The following is a 22,599-nucleotide window of genomic DNA, read 5'->3' as shown; positions in this document are numbered from 1 at the left end:
CAGCTGAACGTGGCAACAAATTCCACAAATTCACCACCCTTTGGCTAAAGAAATTTCTCTGCATCTGTTTTGAAAGGGCGCCCTTCTACCCCGAGGCTGTGCGCTCTTGTCCTAGTCTCTCCCACCATGGGAAACATTCTTTCCATATCTACTCTCTCTAGGTCTTTCAACATTCGAAAGGTTTCAATCAGATCTCCCCCCCACCATCCTTTTGAATTCCAGCGAGCACAGACCCAGAACCATCAAACATTCCTCGTATGATAACCCTTTCATTCCTGGAATCATCCTTGTAAAGAGTTGGTCCCTAGTGTTCCGCTGCTGAGGTAGGGTTAGGGTTGTGCTGATGGATACAATAACTTGATGATTGTAGGGAAGTAGCTGTACCTGAGCCTGGTGGTGTGGGACAGCAGGCTTCTATGTACAGTTTATATCCTGCCTGTCAGTAGCAGTAAATATAGGCTCAACCTGTTCATACATTTGTCATAATCTTGAGAACCTTCTTTGAGCTGTCTCCAAAGCATGCATATCTCCCCATAAATAACATGACTCAAACAACATATTTTGGTGCAATACAACACGGCCCCCTTCATCTATGTCAGTGAAGTCCTGGCAATGATCCCTCTGGCACTCCATTAGTGTAGCTTGCCCAGTAATCCTACCTTGTGTTTCCTGTTTGTTGGCTAATTTCTGTCCATGCGAAAAGATTGCCTACAATATTATCTTGCTTTCTCACCCAATGCAGTAACGTTTTAAGTGGCACAATATTTATTAGAATCCAAATACATGTTATCCACTAACTTATTAAACCCATAAACAGGATTTTCCTTTTATGAAAATATGTTTAATTGTATTGTGATTTTTCAGATGTTTTAATGCTCCTGAATAATGAATCCCAGCACCTTCCCAGTTACGGATGTTCAACTTGTTGTTTCGTGCATTCAAACACATTCGAAACTCTTATTGAACATCAAAGTCAGGAGGTCATGATACTGACATATAGGGCTATGGTCAGACTACATCTGGAATACTGTGTCGAGTTTTGGTCTCCTTAATTAAGGAAGACTAAAAATGCATTTGAAGTGCTTCAGAGCAGATTTACTAGACTAGTACATGGAGTGGGTGGACTTTTGGTTAAGGAGATGTTGGATAGGCTAGTCTAGTATCCACTGAGATTTAGAAAGCTAATTGGGAATGGTATAATTGTCTTAAGAATTAATCTTTATCATTTAAAGACTTTGGAAGTGTTCTGTTTATTGATCTTGCATAAAACAACAATGTATCATTATATCCTGAGAGATCTTGTTAGGTAGGATTTGGGGACAATATTTTCCCTTCTGAGAAATATAGACCTGTAAGGAACACTACTTAATAACATGGGCCAATTATTTAAGACAAAGACAAGTCGTGATATTTTCTCTCTTGGAGCATTGAGAGTCTTTGGAACTTTCTTTCTCAAAGATCAGTGCAAGCTTTGTCTATCCTAAGGCAGAGGTAGACAGATTTTTGAAAGGAAAGGGGTTGGAAAATCACCAGGGGCTCACAGGAAAATGGATGCAAGCAGAATCACCCACAATCTTATTGAAACATAGGGCAGTCTGAGCAGCCAAGTGGCCTAGTTTTGCTCCTAAATTGTACATTTGCATGTTTGTATTTCATGAAGTTACTTGATTATATTTTAACATCAGTCTTTATCCATGTGCACAGCCAAATTTGTAACCTGTAGAACATATAAGATATTAATAAAAAATGGGTTATTTATTTCTTGGTTTACAGTTCAGCGTGATGGGCTGCTTGCTGACATTGCATCTGCTGGACACCAATGATCTAAAGCCTTCCAGCAGCTGCACCCTATCCTGTTAGACTCAGTACCCTCTACGCCTTGGTGGACAGTTGATGTTGCAGCTTTACTACTGAGTTTACAGGTTCCTCTGCTATTGATCTTTTCCATTACCATGCACAGGAATGTTTTTTAATCTTAATTAGACCCAGTCCTGACTTGAGCTTTTGTTAGTAGCTTGTTAAGACAACTGCTAAAATTAAAGAAGAAGATTTTCTTTTAAGGACTAGACGCTTGCTACAGTGGCGTACTAGTCACAGACAGAGAAATGCATTACTGAAATAATCATGCTAAAGTTAATGCAAAGAAATTCTTTTTATGAGTTTATGCCATTATCTCAAATAGATCTTTAAGATACAGTTTTGTTGAGATATTTTGAAGAATACTCCCTTTTAAATGCAATTCTACTATCTATGAAACTGATCTGCTGACAACAGGTCACTGAAAAGCTAAAACGTTGCTTGGTTATGGAGCCGTCCCCCATTACACCTGCTATGATCTCACAACCATTTTATCTTCATTTGCAAGAGCTTGTTTACCCCTACACACTGAAGTTGAAGTCATGGCCTGTTCAAATAATGCAATATCTTCACTCCCTCCAGCTTTTAAAATTAACTACAAGAAATTTCATTTCAATTTTGTTGTTTATATTTCAAATAACCTTTAATTCCTGACCCTTTAATTATGTTGTTTTGTTAAATGCAAGCTGTGAGAGAAGGCAATGCAGCAGCACAATACAGCAGCCTATCTTCATGACAATTACTGTTTTTTTCTAATCAGAGAAATCAGTAGGCTTGTTTGAAGAAGTTCTGGCACAAAAATAGATTTATCTTCCTATTCCTATCAGTAGTGTATGTTTCTCTGCAAAAGTAAATGTTGGATCTAGATAAGATGTTGCCAATGTTAGTGGTACTTTTACTTTTAGCAATCATGTTCAGGAAGTGCATGTGAGTTCAAATTATTACTTTGTATTTTATCCAGTTGAGATCAGAAATTTAAAGCACGTGAATTTTTTGGCTTTGAAGATGTGTCCAGTTGTTTTCATGAGATCATCAGGCAAAGGTTGGAGGTGAAGTTCTTCTTTCTATTTATAAAAATGAGCCAGCAGAAAGTTTCAGTCTGGCCATTTTCCATGTAGAAACCCTATCCAGGGTTTTGATGAACAAACTGCTTAAGTTCATTGTATTATTACTAATTCACACACATCCATTCAGTGTATAAGGTTACACAATATTTGAGTCCACAATTAGAACTCTGATTATGTCCACTCAGTTAATTAATCCAGTATAACCCAGCTGGTGACACTAAATTGAGCGGAAAAGCAGAATTTCTGTCTAAACAGCTTAAAGGGCTGACAGAATTACTCCTGCTACTAATGCTCTGGTATATTTGATACTTAAATGCCTTCATATTAACCCTTGGCCAGTAGAACTAAACTTGCTATATGGTCTCATCACCATGAACCAGGTACTTCAAAATCAATTGTTGCAAACCTAACACAAAACAAAGGAAAAACTCAACAAGACAAGCAACATATATGGAGATAAATACAGTCAATATTTCAGGTCAGGAAACTTTCATCTGAAAAATTGCAAAGCTAGCTTTGTTTTGAAATAAACAGCGGTGAGAGAGAGCTTAATCTTTCTGACACACAGTATTTTTTTAGTCTTTAAACTTTGGAGGAATCCATTTATTAGGGAAGGTGCTGGCAATCTGGCAAGCATATTTCCACTTTAAAAAGGAATAGCTGGCATTTTGACAGGCACACAGAAGAACTGGTTTGATTAAGCTTAGCTCAGGAAATGAGCATGCACGAATTTGCATGCAATATAGTAACAGGATGTGTTAAAAGGAGTTGCCGGCATAATGTTAGCTATTGTTAACATTATGCGCATCAAAGGATAGACAAAATGAACATAAAACAACCATGGCAACTTTCCCAATGTACCCTGAACTCTAATTAAAGAGACTACAAGCAGAACCTCTTGTGTTTATGCCAACAATAATAGGTGGTCTTATGTTTACATCTTCAAAATCATTTATTTTGTCTTGCAACTTTCCTCAAGACTAATGAAACTTTGTGTGCGATGCTAACATTATGCTGCTTGTGGAACAGTACAACATTTGCAAGAGTATTACGGGAATAAAATTAGCACACTTTGCTTTCATCAACAATAAAATTATGGAAATAGGAAGTATCATCTTTATGGTTTTGAGGGATCCATGTGAAATTCAGAATCACGTCTTATTATCACTGATGTATGTCTTGAAATTTGCTGTTTTGTGGTAATAACATAGTGCAAGACCTAAAAATTACTATAATTTACAAAAATAAATAATAATGTCGTGTTCATGGGTTCATGGACCATTTAGAAATCTGATAGTGGAGGGAAAGAAGCTATTCCTGAAAGTAGTCAACTTAAAACTGGAGTAGGAGATTGTACCTCACAAAATTCCAAATGTTATGTGAAGCTTCCATTCTCTAAATGGATTCCTACTTTCATATGTTCTGATCCAGACCAAACACAGCATTTGATCCATTTGGCTCTTCATTGCCCATAACTCTGAATGTCTAATTTATTTCCCACTGCTTCTTGATTGTCAGCATTTCTGCTTTAGATCATGAAGATAGCAGCTGAGCTCAAGGCTAAGAGGAAAAATCAGAGACACAAGAGACTGTAGATATTGGAATCTGGAGCAACAAACAATCTACTGGAGGAACTCCAGGGCTCAAGCAGCATCAATGGGGGGAGAGCAATTTACCAATGTATGAACTTTGACTGCCTAATGGGAAGAGAATTTGAAGACTGAAACATGAAATCTGTTGTGGTAATTAATGGGTTAGTCCTATACCACTCAATTAGCCACTCCCATATGGGTGGAGTTCACATATTGCACAAGCAGTCCTATCAATAAAGTTCAGTTGGATGTCCTGCACAGCTGGCCTCTGGGTGTCTCTCTGTACTCTCCCTCAATGTCAAGCACAACATAATCCAGCACAAAGTTCATGCTACATTAAGCTGCAGTAGTCTCTGCCCTCCTATTTGCCTCTGAGAAATGTACTACATAGGACAGGAATCATGAAGTACTATAGATGTTCCACTAAAATCTCCACAAGATCCTCCAGAACCACCGAGAGGAAATGCAAACAAAATCAACATCCACTGACAGGATGAGCTCAAGATCCTCTCTCAGACCATCTTCAGCATTGAGGCCCATTGGCACCATCAGACAGGATAAATCATTTGCAATCCCATCACCAGTCTCTCAAAGCTCTCAGTCGATATAGAGCACCATCCTGGCACGAGTATATCTGATGCACAGAGAAAATGATTCAAGTATATTCTCAGAAGTGATGATTCCCTGACTGGAGAAATGGACCTCTGAGCTTCATTAGGTCAGACATGTCAAATTCATTTATACGAATGAAGAAGAATGGCTGTAAATATATTAGATCATATACACTTATCTTTTCTAATTGAGCTTGTTGACACATTGTTAGTTGTGTTCTGATGTGTCTTTCATTCATTGATTTTACAGCCAATGAACCCAGAGGGTATGTTTTGGCTGGCTATCAAAGTCTTCTCAGCTGGTTTTGTGTCAGCTTTGTTCTGTTTCCCTTCCCACAAATCTGCATAGCCCTGTGCTCTTTTCTCAGCCCTGAGGCACTCGTGACAACAGCTTCAGCAGCGAGGATCTTCTGCCAAGCCAAACCTTATTATTGAAGATCTGGAATGGCTTTGGGAGGAAAGTTGACACCAGGAGACCTTCAAAAGATATGACTTCCATCCTGTTAGGAAATTAGAACCATAGAACCATAGAACACTACAGCACAGAAAACAGGCCATTTGGCCCTTCTAGTCTGTGCCAAAACTTTATTCCGCTAATCCCATTAACCCGCACCAAGTCCATAATCCCCCAGATCTCTCCCATCCATGTATCTATCCAATTTATTCTTAAAACTTAAGAGTGAGCCCGCATTTACCACATAAGATGGCAGCTCGTTCCACACTCCCACCACTCTCTGAGTGAAGAAGTTCCCCCCAATGTCCCCCCCAAACTTTTCTGATTTGAGTTCTTTCAGGAAGGCTATATTATTTGCTGTAAGAGAAGAAGACTCCCATATATACCCTGCAGTTCACAAATATCATCACTGATCCCCAAAAAGTCGACTTGCTAAGTCCTTTTGAGGTCATATACATATAGGTTTGTGTCACTAATACTAATCCACTGTAGATAACAGTGGTATGGTAGCGTAGCTGTTGGCACATCGCTTTATATTACCAGTGACCCAGGTTTAATTCCTGCTGCTGCCTGTTAGACGTTTGTACGTTCTCCCCACAACCACTGAGGTTTCCTTCAGATGCTCCTGTTTCCTCCCACAGTCCAATGACATACCAGTTGGTAGGTTAATTGGATGCTGGAAATTGCCCCATGATTAGGCTAGGGCTAAATTGGGGGTTGCTGGACAGCAAGGCTAGAAGGGACAACTCCATGCTGTACTCAATAAATAAATAATATGCCCATTTTTTTCCATGTATAAAGTAGGTTGTTTAAAAGATATTGGCCAGTTCTTTGGCATGTTTCCATTTGTTTAATTTTGAAGGCATATATTGATAGTATATTCTTAATATTAACAACAGGACAGCTAAAATGATTGTAGACATAAGCTAATTACCCAAGTTCACTCCTGGTTCAAACGTATGGAGAATATTTGTTCATCCGTTGTGTCATAGAGTAATAAAGCAGGGAAAAAGGCCTTTCTGCCCAACTTGTCCATGCTGACTGTAGTGCCCACCAAGCTGGCTCCATATGCCTCTAATTGGCCCAAATCCCTCTAAACCACTCCTACTAATGTTCTCATTTGCATTATTGGCTTGTGTTTGAAGCTAATATCTTTGACAGGATCAATATACAGTTTAAACAGAAATATTTAGAAACATCCAAATGCATACAAGAATATAAAAATGATGGTGCTGTTAACTTATTTGTTAGGGAGACTTGAAATGGTTTGTAAGCAAGTAATTATAGAGGGTCAAGTTTCCAGGCCACCAAAGAAATGTAGTTTGCAGTAGAGAACATGGTCGTGCTTTGATCATTACTGTAACACTGTTGGCATGGATGGAAGAATTGATCTGGGCCAGTTTTCTTTGCCTCCCACTCAACTGAATCTTAAACTCCTATATAGTCAACTTCTGGCTATTTTAGATAGGTGAGGAAAGTGAGTGAGTTCAACTGCATGCCCTTTTTCATTTACTGAGTTAGGTGTCTCAACAACAGTCAGCTATTTTTTCCCAAATGATGCAAAATCATTCTCCAGCAGTTAAAAATTAATTTATTCCATGTGTTAATTCATTGAATTACTCAATTATAGCAGCAAAGATAAACAAGTGCTGGCCATTTCTTAATTTTCTACAGCATCCACAAAGGGTAGGCATGAACGAGATGCAAAGTGATCCAAACACGGTGATGTGAGCTGTCACAGTGCAACAAAAGGTCCAAATCTTTTGAATTTTTTATTCTCTGAGCCAATAGAGATCAGACACCTGAGGAAATCCACACAAGATTTTCTGTTTTCCACTCTCTGTTGCAATATCCTGCCCGCATTGTTAGCTCGAAACACTGGAAGAATAGGTGTGGAAGACTTGATTTGAGATAAAGCCTCCAAACAAAAAACTATTGCTGACAGCTTCTAAAAAGGTTTCATGGAGTCACTCCACTCAGAATGCACCAAGAATGGATCACAGATAAAGCAGATTAAAAACTCACAGATGTGAAACAGCTACTTTTATTCATGTGAGAATATTCTGCACCTGCTCCTTCAAATGCATTGAGATACTGAGAACAGGTCCATTCACGACTAGCACTACATATGTAGCAGAAGTTCAGTGATGAACTCACAGTGCTACAATTATTCACCAGTTGGAGTCCTACAGTATGGAAACAGGCCATTTGCCCATCTGAGTACTAATCAACAATCAATCACCCATATAACTAATCCCACACAAATCAGTCCTGCTGAAGGGTGTCACCCTGAAACATCGACAGTGTTTTTTTTCCATAGATGCTGCCTGGCCTGCTGAGTTTCAGCAGCATTCTGTGTGTCTTGCAACACAAATCCAGTTTTACATAAGAACGTAAAAAATAGAAGCAGGAGCAGGCCATCTGGCCCATTGAGCCTGCTCTTCCATTCAATAAGATGGTGGCTGATCTGGCCATGGACTCATCTCCACCTACCTGCCTTTTCCCCATAACCCTTAATTCCACTACTATACAAAAAGCTATGTCTTAAATATAGATCTTGTCTTAAATATATTTACTGAGGTAGCCTCCACTGCTTCGTTGGGCAGAAAATTCCACAGATTCACCACTCTCTGGGAGAAGCAGTTCCTCCTCATCTCCATCCTAAATCTACACCCCTGAATCTTCAGGCTATTTTCCCTAGTCTCATCTACCAGTGGAAACAACTTTCCTGCCTCAGTCCCAGGCGACTCAATCTCTCCTCATAGTCTAACCTCATCATCTCTGGAACCAACCTGGTTAACTTCCACTGCACCTCCTCCAAAGCATTCTTCAAGTAAGGAGACCAGAACTGTATGCAGTACTCCAGGCGTGGCCTCACCAGTACCCTGTACAGTTGCAGCGTAACCTCCCTGCTCTTAAATTCAGTCCCTCTAGCAACAAAGGCCAATGTTCCATTTGCCTTCTTGATAACCTGCTGCACCTGCAAACCAACCTTTTGTGATTCATGCACAAACACTCCCAAGCCCCTCTCTGTACAGCAGCATGCTGCAATTTTTTACCATTTAAATAATAATCTGCTCTTTCATTTTCCCTTCCAAAGTGGATGACCTCACATTTACCAACATTGTACTCCATCTGCCTGAACATTGCCCACTCACTTAACCTATCTGCATCTCTCTGCAGACTCTCCGTATCTTCTGCACAATTTGCTTTTCCACTCAATTCAGTATCATCAGCAAACTTGGATACACTACGCTCAGCCCCATCTTCCAGGTTGTTAATGTATATCATGAACAGTTGAGGGCCCAGCATTGATCCCTGTGGCTCACTGCTCACCACTGATTGCCAACCAAAGTAACACCTATGTATCCCAACTCTCTGCTTTCTATTAGTAAATCAATCCTCTATCCATGCTAATACATTGCTCCCAACTCTATGCATCCTTATCATATGGATAAGTATTTTATATGGCACCTCATCAAATGCCTTCTGGAAATCTAAGTAAACAACATCCATTTGTGTTCCTCTGTCCACTGCACTCCTTATGTCCTCTAAGAACTCCAGTAAGTTTGTCAAGCAGGACCTGCCTTTGCTGAATCCACGCTGCGTCTGACTGATGGATCCATTTCTTTCCAGATGCCTTGCTATTTCTTCTTTAATGATAGCTTCAAGCATTTTCCCAACTACAGATGTTAAACTAACTGGCCTATCGTTACCTGGCTTTTGCCTACATCCTTTTTTGAACAGTGGTGTGACATTCACCATCTTCCAATCCGCCGGGACCTGCCCAGAGTCCAGAGAATTTTAGTAAATCATCTCCATAGCCTCTACTATAATTTCTGCCATTTTGTTCAGTACCCTGGGATGCATTCCATCAGGACCAGGGGACTTATCTATCTTCAGGCCCACAAGCTTGCTCAACTCTAGTGATAACTATTTTATCGTGGTCCTCACCTCCCATGGCATCCATAACATCTCCCTTTGGCATGTTAGATGTGTCCTCCACGTGAAGACCGACACAAAATAGTCATTCAAAGTCACATACATTTCTTCATTACCCAGTATCAATTCCCCCTTCTTATCCTCCAAGGGACCAAAGTTCACTTTAGCAACCCTTTTAGGTTTATATAATTATACAAACTTCTAATATCCGTTTTTATATTTTGTGCTAGTTTATTTTCATAATCTAGCTTCCCTTTCTTTATTGCTCGTTTAGTGGTACTCTGCTGCTTTTTAAAGTTTTCCCAATCTTCCAGTTTCCCACTATTCTTGGTAACTTTGTATGCACGAGCTTTTAGTCGGATGCCTTCTTTTATTCCCTCAGTTATCCCAGGCTGGCTCTTTCCACTCTTACTATCTTTGCTTTTAACTGGAATATACTTTCGTTGAGTACCACGAAAAATCTCTTTGAAAGTCTTCCACTGTTTCTCAACCGTCCCGCCATATAGCCTGTGTTCCCAGTCTACACTAGCCAAATCCTCTCTCATCCCATTGTAGTCTCTATTGTTTAGGCATAATTTACTCATTTTAGATTGAACTATTTCACCCTCCATTTGTATGAGAAACTCAATCATACTGTGATCATGCTTTCCAAGAGGATCCCTAACTACAAGATCACTAATTTTACCTGTCTCATTGCACAGGACCAGATTTAAGATGGCATGTTCCTTTGTAGGTTCTGTGACATGTTATTCAAGGAAGCTATCATGAATGCATTCTATGAAGTCCTCCTCAAAACTGCCTCAACCAACTTGATTCACCCAATCTATGTGCAAGTTGAAGTCCCTGTTCTTACATGCCTCGGATATTTCTCTGTTTATTGCCTGTGCCACTGTAATGTTATTATTCAGTGACTGATAGACAACTCCTGGCAGTGATTTTTCCCTATACTATTCCTAATCTCTACTCAGATGGGTTCAACATTCTGCTCCTTAGATCTTAAATCGTCTCTCACTATCGCCCTCATCTCAAACTTCATTAAGAGCGCTACTCACCTCCCTTACCTTCCTGCTTATCCTTCTTTATTACCTGTTATCCTTGGATATTTAATTCCCAATCCTCTCCACCTTGCAACCACGTTTCTGTAATGGCCACTAAATCATACCCCTTTTTATTGATTTGTGCCACAAATTCACTGACCTTTTTTGAATACTACGGGCATTCAGATAAAGTGCCCTTACACTCATTGTGCTTTTAAAATCGTGTAATCTTTTTCTCTTTTGCACTTGACTTTTCTTAACTCCACTCTCACTTTTCTCTTTTTTATCTTTTGCTTTCTTTATCTTTATCCACACTTTCCCCTTTTACTTGATCCATACCTCTCCAATCTGTTGAACCCACCGCCCTATTATTTAGTTTAAAGCCCTATCCACAGCCCTAGTTATGCAATTCGCTAGGATCCAGGTCCCATTACAGTTCAGGTGGAGCCCGTCCCATTGGTGCAGCTCCTTCCTTCCCCAGTACTGGCGCCAATTTCCCATGAGTTCAAACACACTTCTCCCACACCAGTCCTTGAACCACACATTTTACTTTCTAATCTACTTGACCCTAGGCCAACTTGCATGTGGCTCAGGTGGTAATGCAAAGACTACTACCTTTTTGGTTCTGCTTCTTAATGTAGTCCCTTGCTGCTCAAGTTCCCTCAGCAGAACCTCTTTCCTCATTCTACCTATGTCATTGGTACCCACACAACCAAGACAACTGGATCTTTCTCCTCCCACTGCAAATTCATCTGCAGGTCAAATAAGATGTCCTGAACCCGGGCACCAGGCAGGCAACACAGCCTTTGGGATGCTCTGTCCTTACATCAGAGAACTCTGACTATTCCACTGACTCTACTACTCCAATTACCACGACATTTCTCTTCTTTCCCCCCTCTTGAATGGCCCCATGAACTACGGTGCCACAGTTAGGTCGCTCATCCTTCCTACAGCCCCCACTCTCATCCACACAGGGAGCAAAAACCTGTTGGGCAAGCTCAAGCACTGAGGCTCCTCCAGCACTGTCTTCTGGATCCCACTACCCACCTCACTCGCAGTCACATTCTCTTGTCCTTGTCCACAGACCGAATCTTCACAAAGAGGAATAGAACATTCATCAGCCTATCACGTCTGCCCTCAAAATGGTTATAAGTTAAACTAAATCACTTTCTCTGCACGTGATCCATATCCTTCCATTCCCTGCATATCCATTTACCTACAGTATCTTAAAGCCTCTTAAATGCCATGATCATACCTGATTGCACCACAACCACTGGTAGCCTAATACTCGCTGTGACCCGCACATCTCCTTTAAACTTCCCCACCCACTCACCTCACCTCAAAAACAGGCTTTAAACATTTTTTTGATTGACATACAGTGTGGAATAGGCCCTTCTGGCCCTTCAAGTCATGCTGCCCAGCAATCCCCCCAGTTTAATCCTAGCCTATTCATGGGACAATTTTCAATGACAAATTAATCAACCAACTGGTATACCTTTGGACTGTGGGAGGAAACTGGAGTTCCCAGACAAATGCTATGTGGTCTCACAGACAGAGTACAAACTCCATACAGGCAGAAGCGGGAACTGAACCTGGGCCACTGGTACCGTACAGCCATGTGCCACCATGCCATATCTATCTATATATAAAAAGTGTGTGTGTGTGTGTGTGTGTGTGTGTGTGTGTGTATGTATAAATATATATATGCATGCTTAAGTATGCATCATATCAGCCTGCTGGTGGTCTAGTTGTATATGTATCATACTTCGAGGTGAATGGTCCTGGGTTCAAATCCTGTCGGCTCCCTGCACACTTTTAATTCATGCTGGTTTGAGCTAGCAACTTGGCCTCGTAAAAAACAGACATAAATGCTAAAGGAACAGCAAAGTCGCTGCCCGATGCACCACAAGGCATGGGAGGAACATATGTGTATTATGCATATATGTTATATTCCATATCCATTAACCAAAATTGTTCATCTTAAATCCAATTGAAATTTCCGTAGAAGTTTCAGAACACTCTGCATTACAAGTCATTAAACATCAACATGATTTTCAACATTATTCTTTAAGAATTATCTCTGAGATGCACCCATACTGTCTGCACTTTCTGTATCTCCTTTGCCATATGCAACATCATTTGCCAATGGGCAAGCAGATGGTCTTTCACTTGTGTTACTTTAAGGCCACGCAGGGTGATTCAATCCCATGTCCCCAGCCTCCTTGGAAAGCATCTGCCATCTTCATTGGCTTCTCTAAGGCAGGCAGCTCAGATAGGAAATTGCCGATGGGTGGGAGATAAAAATGAAAACCTATGCCCACCAGTTCATGCCACCGATTCTTGCAATTATGTTGCCCCTTTAGGCATTAATGTTGCTCCTGGTGTAAATTTAGCTACAAAAATGCTCATCTGTTATTTCTAGTGACATTTGAGCTGTTGTACATTATTTAAGACGTTCTTTGCACTTCTTAATTTGCACTATGAGTAGGTAGAGGTTTTTAATTACCATTCTCACTGGTGGTGTGTCATTGAAGCAGCTGAGTCAAAACAAAATTTCACAACACTTCATAATTTTTCTTTTAGAATGTTTCAAGGGGAAGGTAATTTTACAGGAATGTATTGAAACTGTTTTCAACACATTAATTTGCAAGGATAGCTCCAGAATTGTAATTTTTGATGAATGCAGAAAACATTGCCACACTTAAATATTACATACAATCATCTAATTTCATTTTCAAGTTCAGCAAGAATTTTTAATCTTGCCTGACTAACCTTCATATTGAATTCAAAGTGCCTTTATCCTCCATTTCCAAATAGATGATATTTGACCACCAAGCTTGAAAATTCACTAAACACAGTGCCTATCCCCACTAACAGAACTGATAATATTTGAAAAGCAAAGTAGGTCATCCTGTTTAATTAAAGTCATGTAATATGTTAACATGGTGCCCATCACCATAACATCTGGATCACAGAATTATTGCATACAACTCATAATAGGAGGCTCACAAAGAATGACCAAATCAACTTGGATTTAGGTTGTGGAGCACTTTATATTAAAAGAATTAATCTCTAACTAGAACTGGCATCTGTTCTTCCTGCTTTATACCCTATTGCAGGAACTGGTTTCATTTAGAGTTGGTTGAGATGGCACATATATAAATATAAAAAAAAACAGAAGATTCATAGAAAGCCATTGATGTTTCATTTACTGAATGAAAAAGCATTAAGGTATATATGATGATAATGAAAGGATTGAGTGTGTATATGCAGCTTGCTTAATCTAAACTCCTTTCCGATTTACAATCTATCCATCTGTTTTTTTGTATTTTTTGGTTCAGCAGGTGTAGTGTCAAAGTGTTCAACTTCCTCATTTTCAGAAACAATCCCTGTGAGACTGAGTGATCCATGTACGCTGCTTTTCATCATTCCCTCCATTACAAACACAATCTACCTCAAATCTCTTTTACAAATAAAATTAATCCATTTTCCCTAATGTCCTTTTAGCCTAATGAGCAGAAAGGTGTAACAGATATTATCACACTTCATGAGCCTTTAATTAAACTGAAATAAAATCTGCAGAATCTCTAATCAGTTTCTAGGTTATCATTAGATATATAGCCTTCAGAGATTTCATTACTTTTAGAAAAAAAATCGAAGTCCATGCAATAATAAAACTGTAATGAATGAGATAGGTTACGCTTTCACTACGGTTATGTTTACTCTGTGACTAAAATGATAGAACATCTTAATTAATCACACATCAGGAAAACATATCTTGTCAAAAGTTTGCCTGATAGTTTTGAAAACTACTAAAGCAGCAAATTTTGCCAAATACTAAACTGCATTTATAAAGTAAAAGATTTGAGTTAACTTATTAAATTACAATTAAAAGTCTGAAAGTAAACACCAGCTGAATATGACAATATTGCATTCTTAAACTATAAAATATCCATATTCCAGCCACAAATTTGAACATAAAGTACTTACCCAAGAGACATTTTTGGCCTTGGGTGCTTTAAGCATGGCAACATGTAGAGTTGTGATAACCAACAACAGCCCCACCCGCATGGAGAGCTTGGTGGAGACGTCCACTTGTACTAGTTACCCAAATCTATATAGTTCTCTGGCCTGGTTAACAGAGGCACAGCGGTAGTTAAATGAAATACCAACACATTGAGCCATGTCCACTCTTGCTGTTGTTAACAAGATGCAGTGGCTGTCCCGAAAATATCATTTAAAATATCTATCCACAGACTGTTTACAATGATAAGTCCTTTATCTCCACCACAGAAAGGCTGATTCTTCTATCCCACTGTAATTGTCATAAGTACAGAGTAGGGATGAGACACATCACATATTTTTGACTTGCCGGGGTGGAGTTGGAGCTAAGATGGACACTGTAGTGCCCAATCACACACCAAGCTTTAATGAAGACTTTGAGCTTGTGGCTTACGCAAGCATTAAGATATAAATAAATACTGAAAAGGACTACCACTGGGAAGACCTTGAAGAGCTGCTGCTAGGCTCTTCTGTTTTCAGTACTGAATCCCACAACAATGCTAAACTTCAGCCTTATTCACAATGATGTAAGCAACCTGTTCTACATTCATTTAATAATGCATGGGCAAAGGCAGTTAGATCCAGCTAATTTTTTTTACCTGTAATACTCCCTGGTAGCTGCAGAGTCACGTGGTACACCTGATGTGAACAGGGCCCCACAGATCGAGTCAGATAACCAGACAGCAACAATTTTCAGGAGAAACAAAACATTCAGAATCACCTGTATTCTAATTTTCCCGTCTCTCTCTCTCTTCCTCGCTTACTCTCTATCCTTCTATTGCTCTGTTTTACCTCACGTCAATCTAGATTAGTTAAGTAGATCCAGGCTGAATTTTACAACTCTCAGTACTGATTAGAGTGGGTTGATTGAAGGCGGATTAAAGGTGGGGGGGGGGGGGAGGAAACCTCTGTCTTCTCATTTAACAAGCAGGTCAGTACTATTTACAAAGTTCGTAGTTCCCCTCAGCAGAGCCCCTGGATTAATCCATTTTGAATCAGCACTTATCACTGGCTTACAATTTATTTCCAAGGAAAGCACTAATTTAAGAAAAATATTACAGATAAGTTAAAAGCAAATTAGGGTAATTATACTGAAAGCAACAATTTAATACATTAAAAATTGTCTACATATCTAATAGTTAATATTCCTTGAATTAATTATTGACTAATGTTTTATCTGCACAAATTACAATATTATTACTTCCTGTGAGAATATACAGAATGTTATTTAACAAGAATATTGTTTTTAAATAATGGAGTCTCAATATGGAATAGAAAGTTAAATTAAATTGATTGCTTTGGGATGCTAGGTTATATAAAAGCATGACATGTCACCTTGCTCCAGACTGATCGGTGCACCATTTCCCAGCCTCAGAAGATGCTCACAGTCTGTAGAGAAATGCCAGGAACACAGCTTCACAACCAGAGGGTGTTTGTTTCCATGGCAATGCTCACTAGATTCCAGCGATGAAGAATGATTCAAGAGCACCAATGATAGAGGGAGGGGTAATGAATTTACATTTCCCAGTCATTAAACATGAGCATATAAATATTGGAGCCCTGCTCCACACTGGAAATGTGGGACTTCCAGTCACTTGTTTTAGCCTCAGAATCCGTCTCAGCATAAGTTCCAGGAATGGGATCATTTATAAAGAGGGGTGGAAGCCTGCACTTTAAATGCCACTTCATGCTCCTTCAAATCACAGGATAGTCACATATTTGTTACCTACTGGACAAATAAGGATAATGCAAGTGAACACCGAATAATTCTTAAAGTAAAAGAATTTTTTTACTGCTTTAGCCCGCATATTAGTAATGTATATTTTCATTCATCTGCAGAAAAGTTCAGAGTTCCATTCTGGCCATCATTTCTCAGCTCTGTGTCTAATCTGATGCGTCTTCATTTAATGGGTCATGTTCTTGCTTCTTTCTTCAGATCTCTGTAAGCTTTCTTCATCTATTGTTTGGCATTTTGCTTAATCCCCTTCTTTCTTCCCCCTGCCACCTGAGTCCATTCCTAGGAATGTTCAGAGACTCAAAACTGAAACCCCCTCAGAGCCTCTGCTTCTGACTCTTACAAACAAGGGCACGTGCCGGGCAGGGAAGCTGAGGCAGCATGGCCATAGGAAGCTCAGTACAGGCCCTTCCCAGGTCATCATCTCCTGACATGCTCGCCCCATAAGTATGTACAGGTGTTTGGAGGACCAGCTGAATGAAAGACAGTAAAATTGTTGGTTCCTACAGGGGTTCAGGCATCTTCTGCTGTGTGGAACAGGGCACTTTCACACCTGGGCAGAGCTGGTAGGGTTGGGCAGAACCCTTCACGTAACATCTTTCTCGCCCATCACAGCTGTCCCACACACGCCACTTTTGTTCATTTCTGACTCATGAAAAATTTGGGGTACGGACAGCCTTTAGGAGTGTAAGCTTGTCAAAACCTGGGCACTGCAGTGAACTGTTGAATCCAATGAGTACACATCCATTTGTATGCATTTGTGTGACTGGCCACTGTTTAACATACCCCTTCAAACATGGGTAAATTTAAATTCTTTCCCACATTCCTACACTTAGCACAGTTGATTGAGCTTCCTTGCTGACATCTCCATCTGTTGATCAACATAACATTTCTGTGATTTAGCTGTACTAAAAGCCGTATAAGAATGGAAGTTGTTATTGTTCTAAAACTTCCTCAGTTTATTCAACTATCCTTCATTCCAGACCCCAACTCAACTCAATCTTTGGCAATTATATTCTAATGTTTGGACTTTGTATCAGGTGAAGGGTCAGTGGGCTGATATCATCTCTGGAGGAAAGCGTCATTAATCTGCAGAATCTAACTCATTGGTACAGTAGGATAGTGCTTAGCCTAAACTTTTACAGAACCAGTGACCCTGGTTCAATTCTGCCAATGTCTGCAAGGAGTTTCTACATTCTCCTCATGACCGTCTGGGCTTCCTCTGGGTACTCTGATTTCATCCCACATGACAAAGATGTATCGGTGAGTAGGTTAATTGGACACCTGGGTATAATTGGGTGGTATGGGCTCATTGGGCTGGAAAGGCCTGTTACTGAGCCGAAAAGTCAGACAAACAAATATATAATGAATAGATAGACAAATAAACTGACATCACGTTAGAATGAAGAAAGATGTCAAAAGCACCTGCCGACCAAGAGAAGGTATTCAAGACCCTGTCCTAATCCCTTCCATTTTCCACCTACCTGAACTATATACCGGAATCCCAGAAAAAAAATCCATTAACATTGCACAACTAGTGAATGGTTAGTGACCAAGCATTCCCGTCAGAGAGGAGGTTATGCAGCATCCACATCAGGAGCACCAGACTCAAAGATAGTTCGTTTCCCCAAGCATTAAGGCAAGTAGAAGAATCGTTGTCTATATGGACTTCAGTAAGGCCTTTGACAAGGTCCCACACAGAAGGTTGATTAGGAAGATTCAATCATTAGGTATTAATATTGAAGTAGTAAAATGGATTCAGCAGTGGCTGGATGGGAGACACCAGAGAGTGGTGATGGATAACTGTCAGATTGGAGGTCGGTGACTAGTGGTGTGCCTCAGGGATCTGTACTGGGTCCAATGTTATTTGTCATACACATTAATGATCTGGATGATGGGGTGGTAAAATGGATGAGGAAGTATGCAGATAATACTAAGATAGGTGGAGTTGTGGATAATGAAGTAGGTTTTCAAAGCTTGCAGAGAGATTTAGACCAGTTAGAAGAGTGGGCTGAAAGATGGCAGATGGAGTTTAATGCTGATAAATGTGAGGTGTTACATTTTGGTAGGACTGATCAAAATAAGACATACATGGTAAATGGTAGGGCATTGAAGAATACAGTAGAACAGAGGGATCTAGGAATAATGGTGCATAGTTCCCTGAAGGTGGAATCTCATATTGATAGGGTGTTGAAGAAAGCTTTTGGTATGCTGGCCTTTATAAATCAGAGCATTGAGTATAGGAGTTGGGATGTAATGTTGAAATTGTAAAGGCATTGGTGAGGCCAAATTTGGAGTATTGTGGACAGTTTTGGTCACCAAACTATAGGAAAGATGTCAACAAAATAGAGAGAGTACAGAGAAGATTTACTAGAATTTTACCTGGGTTTCATCACCTAAGTTACAGAGAAAGGTTGAACAGGTTGGGTCTTTATTCTTTGGAACATAGAAGGTTGAGGGGGGACTTGATAGAGGTATTTAAGATTATGAGGGGGATAGATAGAGTTAATGGGGATAGGCTTTTTCCATTGAGAGTGGGGGAGATTCAAGCAAGAGGACATGAATTGAGAGTTAAAGGGCAAAAGTTTAGGGGTAACATGAGGGGGAACTTCTTTACTCAGAGAGTGGTAGCTGTGTGGAACGAGCTTCCAGCAGAAGTGGTTGAGGCAGGTTCGATGTTGTCGTTTGAAGTTAAATTGGACAACTATATGGACAGGAAAGGAATGGAAGGTTATGGGCTGACAGCAGGTCAGTGGGACTAGCTGAGAGTAAGAATTTGGCATGGACTAGAAGGGCCGAGATGGCCTGTTTCCGTGCTGTAATTGTTATATGGTTTATATGGTTATAATCACGGGCATGTGGGAGTTATTAATAGGTATTGGAGAGGGAATGGTTTATAGAAGGCAATAGAGGATGGGGGAATGGTACTGATGGGAAATCTCTGAAGGTGGCGTAGATCTGAGGGGCCAAATACCCTCTTTCTCTGCCATAGGCCATGTAGTATCCACAACAGGACCACCAGACTCAAAAACAGTTACTTTCCTCAAGCAATAAGGCTAATCAACACTCCCACACACTAACCCATCATTCCTTTATCATTTCCTATCAGTCACTTTACGTACAGACACTCTTGTACCTAGTGTCACTTTATGTACATACATATAATCAACCTATGCATATAAGCTATCTTATGGATATATATTCATTGTTTTATTTATTATTGTGTTCCATATCTTAATGTGAAATTTTATGTGCTGCATCATATCCAGAGTAACAATTACTTTTTTCTTCTTTACACTTCTGTACTGGAAATGACATTAAACAATCTGATATGAATGAATGATCTGGAGGACTTTGGCTTCAAGACAATTAAGTAATATTATGTTCCTCATCACTACTCCAGGTCCCAAGACCAGTGCTTTTGGTTCATATTTTACATTCAATTTGATTTGTAATTCAAGGGCTTATGGAGTAAGGAGGGGTTGGAGAAAGGTTTTCTCATACCCAGATCTCAGTGGATGACAAATCTGAATTGTCTTAAAACTCCAGTCTTGAGGCTAGAATAACCTGGACAGGGGTTTGAACACAGCGCCCATGTTATCTGGCATATTCTTACATACAGTAGAAGAGCAAAAGAAACACTACTCTAGCTCCATGACCCTCACTCCCTTTGTGATCATTTATAGACAGTATAAAATTGGTCAATTTGGGTGTTTTGCCACTCACAGCTCTAAACTGCCAATTAAATTTGCCAATGACACTACATTAATTGGCCTAATCTCAAACAATAACAAGGTGGCCTACAGGGAAGAAGTCATCTCTCTGACACAGTGGTGTCAAGAAAACAACCTCTCCCTCAACGTAGCAAAAACAATGGAGCTAGTTGTGGACTACAAGAGGAATGGAGATGGGCTAACCCCAATTAACGTCAATGGATCTGGGGTTGAGAGGATAAACACCTTTAAGTTCCTCGGCATCCACATCACTGAGGACCTCATGTGGTCTGTACACACCAGCTGTGTGGTGAAAAAGGCACAACAGCACATCTTTCATCTCAGATGGTTGAGGAAATTTGATATGGGCCCGCAAATCCTAAGAACTTTCTACAGGGGCACAATTGAGAACATCCTGACTGGCTGCATCACTGCCTGGTATGGGAACTGTACTTCCCTCAATCGCAGGACTCTGCAGAGAGTGGTGCGGACAGCCCAGCACATCTGTAGTTGTGAGCTTCCCATGATTCAGGACATTTACAAAGACAGAAGTGGAAAAAGGGCCCGAAGGATCATTGGGGACCCGAGTCACCCCAACTACAGTCTATTTCAGTTGCTACCATCTGGGAAATGGTATCACAGCATAAAAGCCATGACAAACAGGCTCAGTAACAGCTTCTTCCACCAGGCCATCAGACTGATTTACTCACGCTGATTTGAGTGTATTTCTATGTTACATTGACTGTTCCATTTATTCATTTATTACAAATTACTATAAATTACTATGATTGCACATTGCACATTTAGACAGAGACGTGACGTTGAGATTTTTACTCGACATGTATGTGAAGGATGTAAGAAATAAAGTCTATTCAATTCAATTCAATTTCATAAGAGAGCAATTCACCTACATACCAAAAGCTGAGCAATGCTCGTGAAGCACTTTATACGGCAACCACGGAGAAACTCAAATTATCAGTTCCAATTAACCTGAGTGGTTACAGTAGTAAAGATCCAGAAAAGAATGGTAATCACTTCCTGAGAGATTTCAAAACAAACAGTTAAACCTGTTGAGGTAGATACACAAGTCCAGGATCACATACTTCCCCTTCAAGTACCACTGTACACACACCTCTCCATATCCATCGGGAGTAGGGGTAGACGTCAGGCTTCAGGAGATGCAATTCCTACCATCCCTTTCCACAAAAATGGGTGACGTTGTGGATAACAAGGATGTTTGTCGAAAGCCACAACAGGGATCAACTACATGGAAAGTTGGGTAGATTGAAGATCTATCTTCATTCATAGCAGATTCAATTTAATCCTGACAAGTGCAAGGTTATAAACTTTGGCAAATCAAAGATGGGTAGACAAGAAATAGTGGATGCATTAGTGATAATTTTTCAAAACTCGTTAGATTCTGGACTAGTTCTTGAGGATTGGAGGGTGGCTAATGTAACTCCACTTTTTAAAAAAGGAGGGAGAGAGAAACCGGGGAATTATAGACCGGTTAGCCTAACGTCGGTGGTGGGGAAACTGCTGGAGTCAGTTATCAAGGATGTGATAACAGCACATTTGGAAAGCAGTGAAATGATCAGACAAAGTCAGCATGGATTTATGAAAGGAAAATCATGTCTGACGAATCTCATAGAATTTTTTGAGGATGTAACTAGTAGAGTGGATAGGGGAGAACCAGTGGATGTGGTATATTTGGATTTTCAAAAAGCTTTTGACAAGGTCCCACACAGGGAGGTACTACTGCAGTTGTACAAGGCCTTGGTGAGACTACACCTGGAGTATTGTGTGCAGTTTTGGTCCCCTAATCTGAGGAAAGACATCCTTGCCATAGAGGGAGTACAAAGAAGGTTCACCAGATTGATTCCTGGGATGGCAGGACTTTCATATGAAGAAAGACTGGATGAACTGGGCTTGTACTCGTTGGAATTTAGAAGATTGAGGGGGGATCTGATTGGAACGTATAAGATCCTAAAGGGATTGGACAGGCTAGATGCAGGAAGATTGTTCCCGATGTTGGGGAAGTCCAGAACGAGGGGCCACAGTTTGAGGATAGAGGGGAAGCCTTTTAGGACCGAGATTAGGAAAAACTTCTTCACACAGAGAGTGGTGAATCTGTGGAATTCTCTGCCACAGGAAACAGTTGAGGCCAGTTCATTGGCTATATTTAAGAGGGAGTTAGATATGGCCCTTGTGGCTACGGGGGTCAGGGGGTATGGAGGGAAGGCTGGGGCGGGGTTCTGAGTTGGATGATCAGCCATGATCATAATAAATGGCGGTGCAGGCTTGAAGGGCCGAATGGCCTACTCCTGCACCTATTTTCTATGTTTCTATGTTTCTATATAGAGTAAATGGTAGAGTACTGAGGAATATTAAAGAATAGAGATGTCTTGGAGATTAAGTCCAGAGTTCCTTAAAAGTGAAAATGCAAATAGATAGGTTAATAAAGAAGGCATATAATGTGCTTGCCTTCATAGATCTGGGCATAAAATGTGAAATTTAGCATGTCATGTT

At 40.2% G+C, this 22,599-nt stretch overlaps 1 protein-coding gene and 1 long non-coding RNA gene across 4 annotated transcripts in view; one reads left to right on the top strand and one right to left on the bottom strand.

Moving 5' to 3' along the window:
- The window catches only part of LOC134344433 (uncharacterized), a 63,797-nt gene extending 59,011 nt beyond the window's left edge, over positions 1-4,786 (top strand). Inside the window, exon 3 of the long non-coding RNA XR_010017438.1 lies at positions 4,457-4,786. This is a non-coding gene — a long non-coding RNA (uncharacterized LOC134344433). The remainder of the gene's footprint in view (positions 1-4,456) is intronic.
- Positions 1-22,599, bottom strand: part of LOC134344431 (voltage-dependent L-type calcium channel subunit beta-2-like) — a 339,015-nt gene that overhangs the window by 193,583 nt on the left and 122,833 nt on the right. The window contains exon 1 of one of the 3 annotated variants that reach the window (XM_063044203.1): positions 14,551-14,868. The exons of the other annotated variants lie outside the window; for them this stretch is intronic. Coding sequence (XP_062900273.1) covers positions 14,551-14,631 — 81 coding nt within the window. The 5' untranslated portion in view covers positions 14,632-14,868. Of the gene's footprint in view, positions 1-14,550; positions 14,869-22,599 lie in introns of those variants that run through there. 3 annotated transcript variants of the gene reach the window in all.

The sequence above is a fragment of the Mobula hypostoma genome, chromosome 3 (genome assembly GCF_963921235.1).
Source record: "Mobula hypostoma chromosome 3, sMobHyp1.1, whole genome shotgun sequence".
Taxonomy (NCBI): domain Eukaryota; kingdom Metazoa; phylum Chordata; class Chondrichthyes; order Myliobatiformes; family Myliobatidae; genus Mobula; species Mobula hypostoma.
Note: the sequence above shows the minus strand (reverse complement) of the source record. Positions and strands in the feature narration are given on the sequence as shown.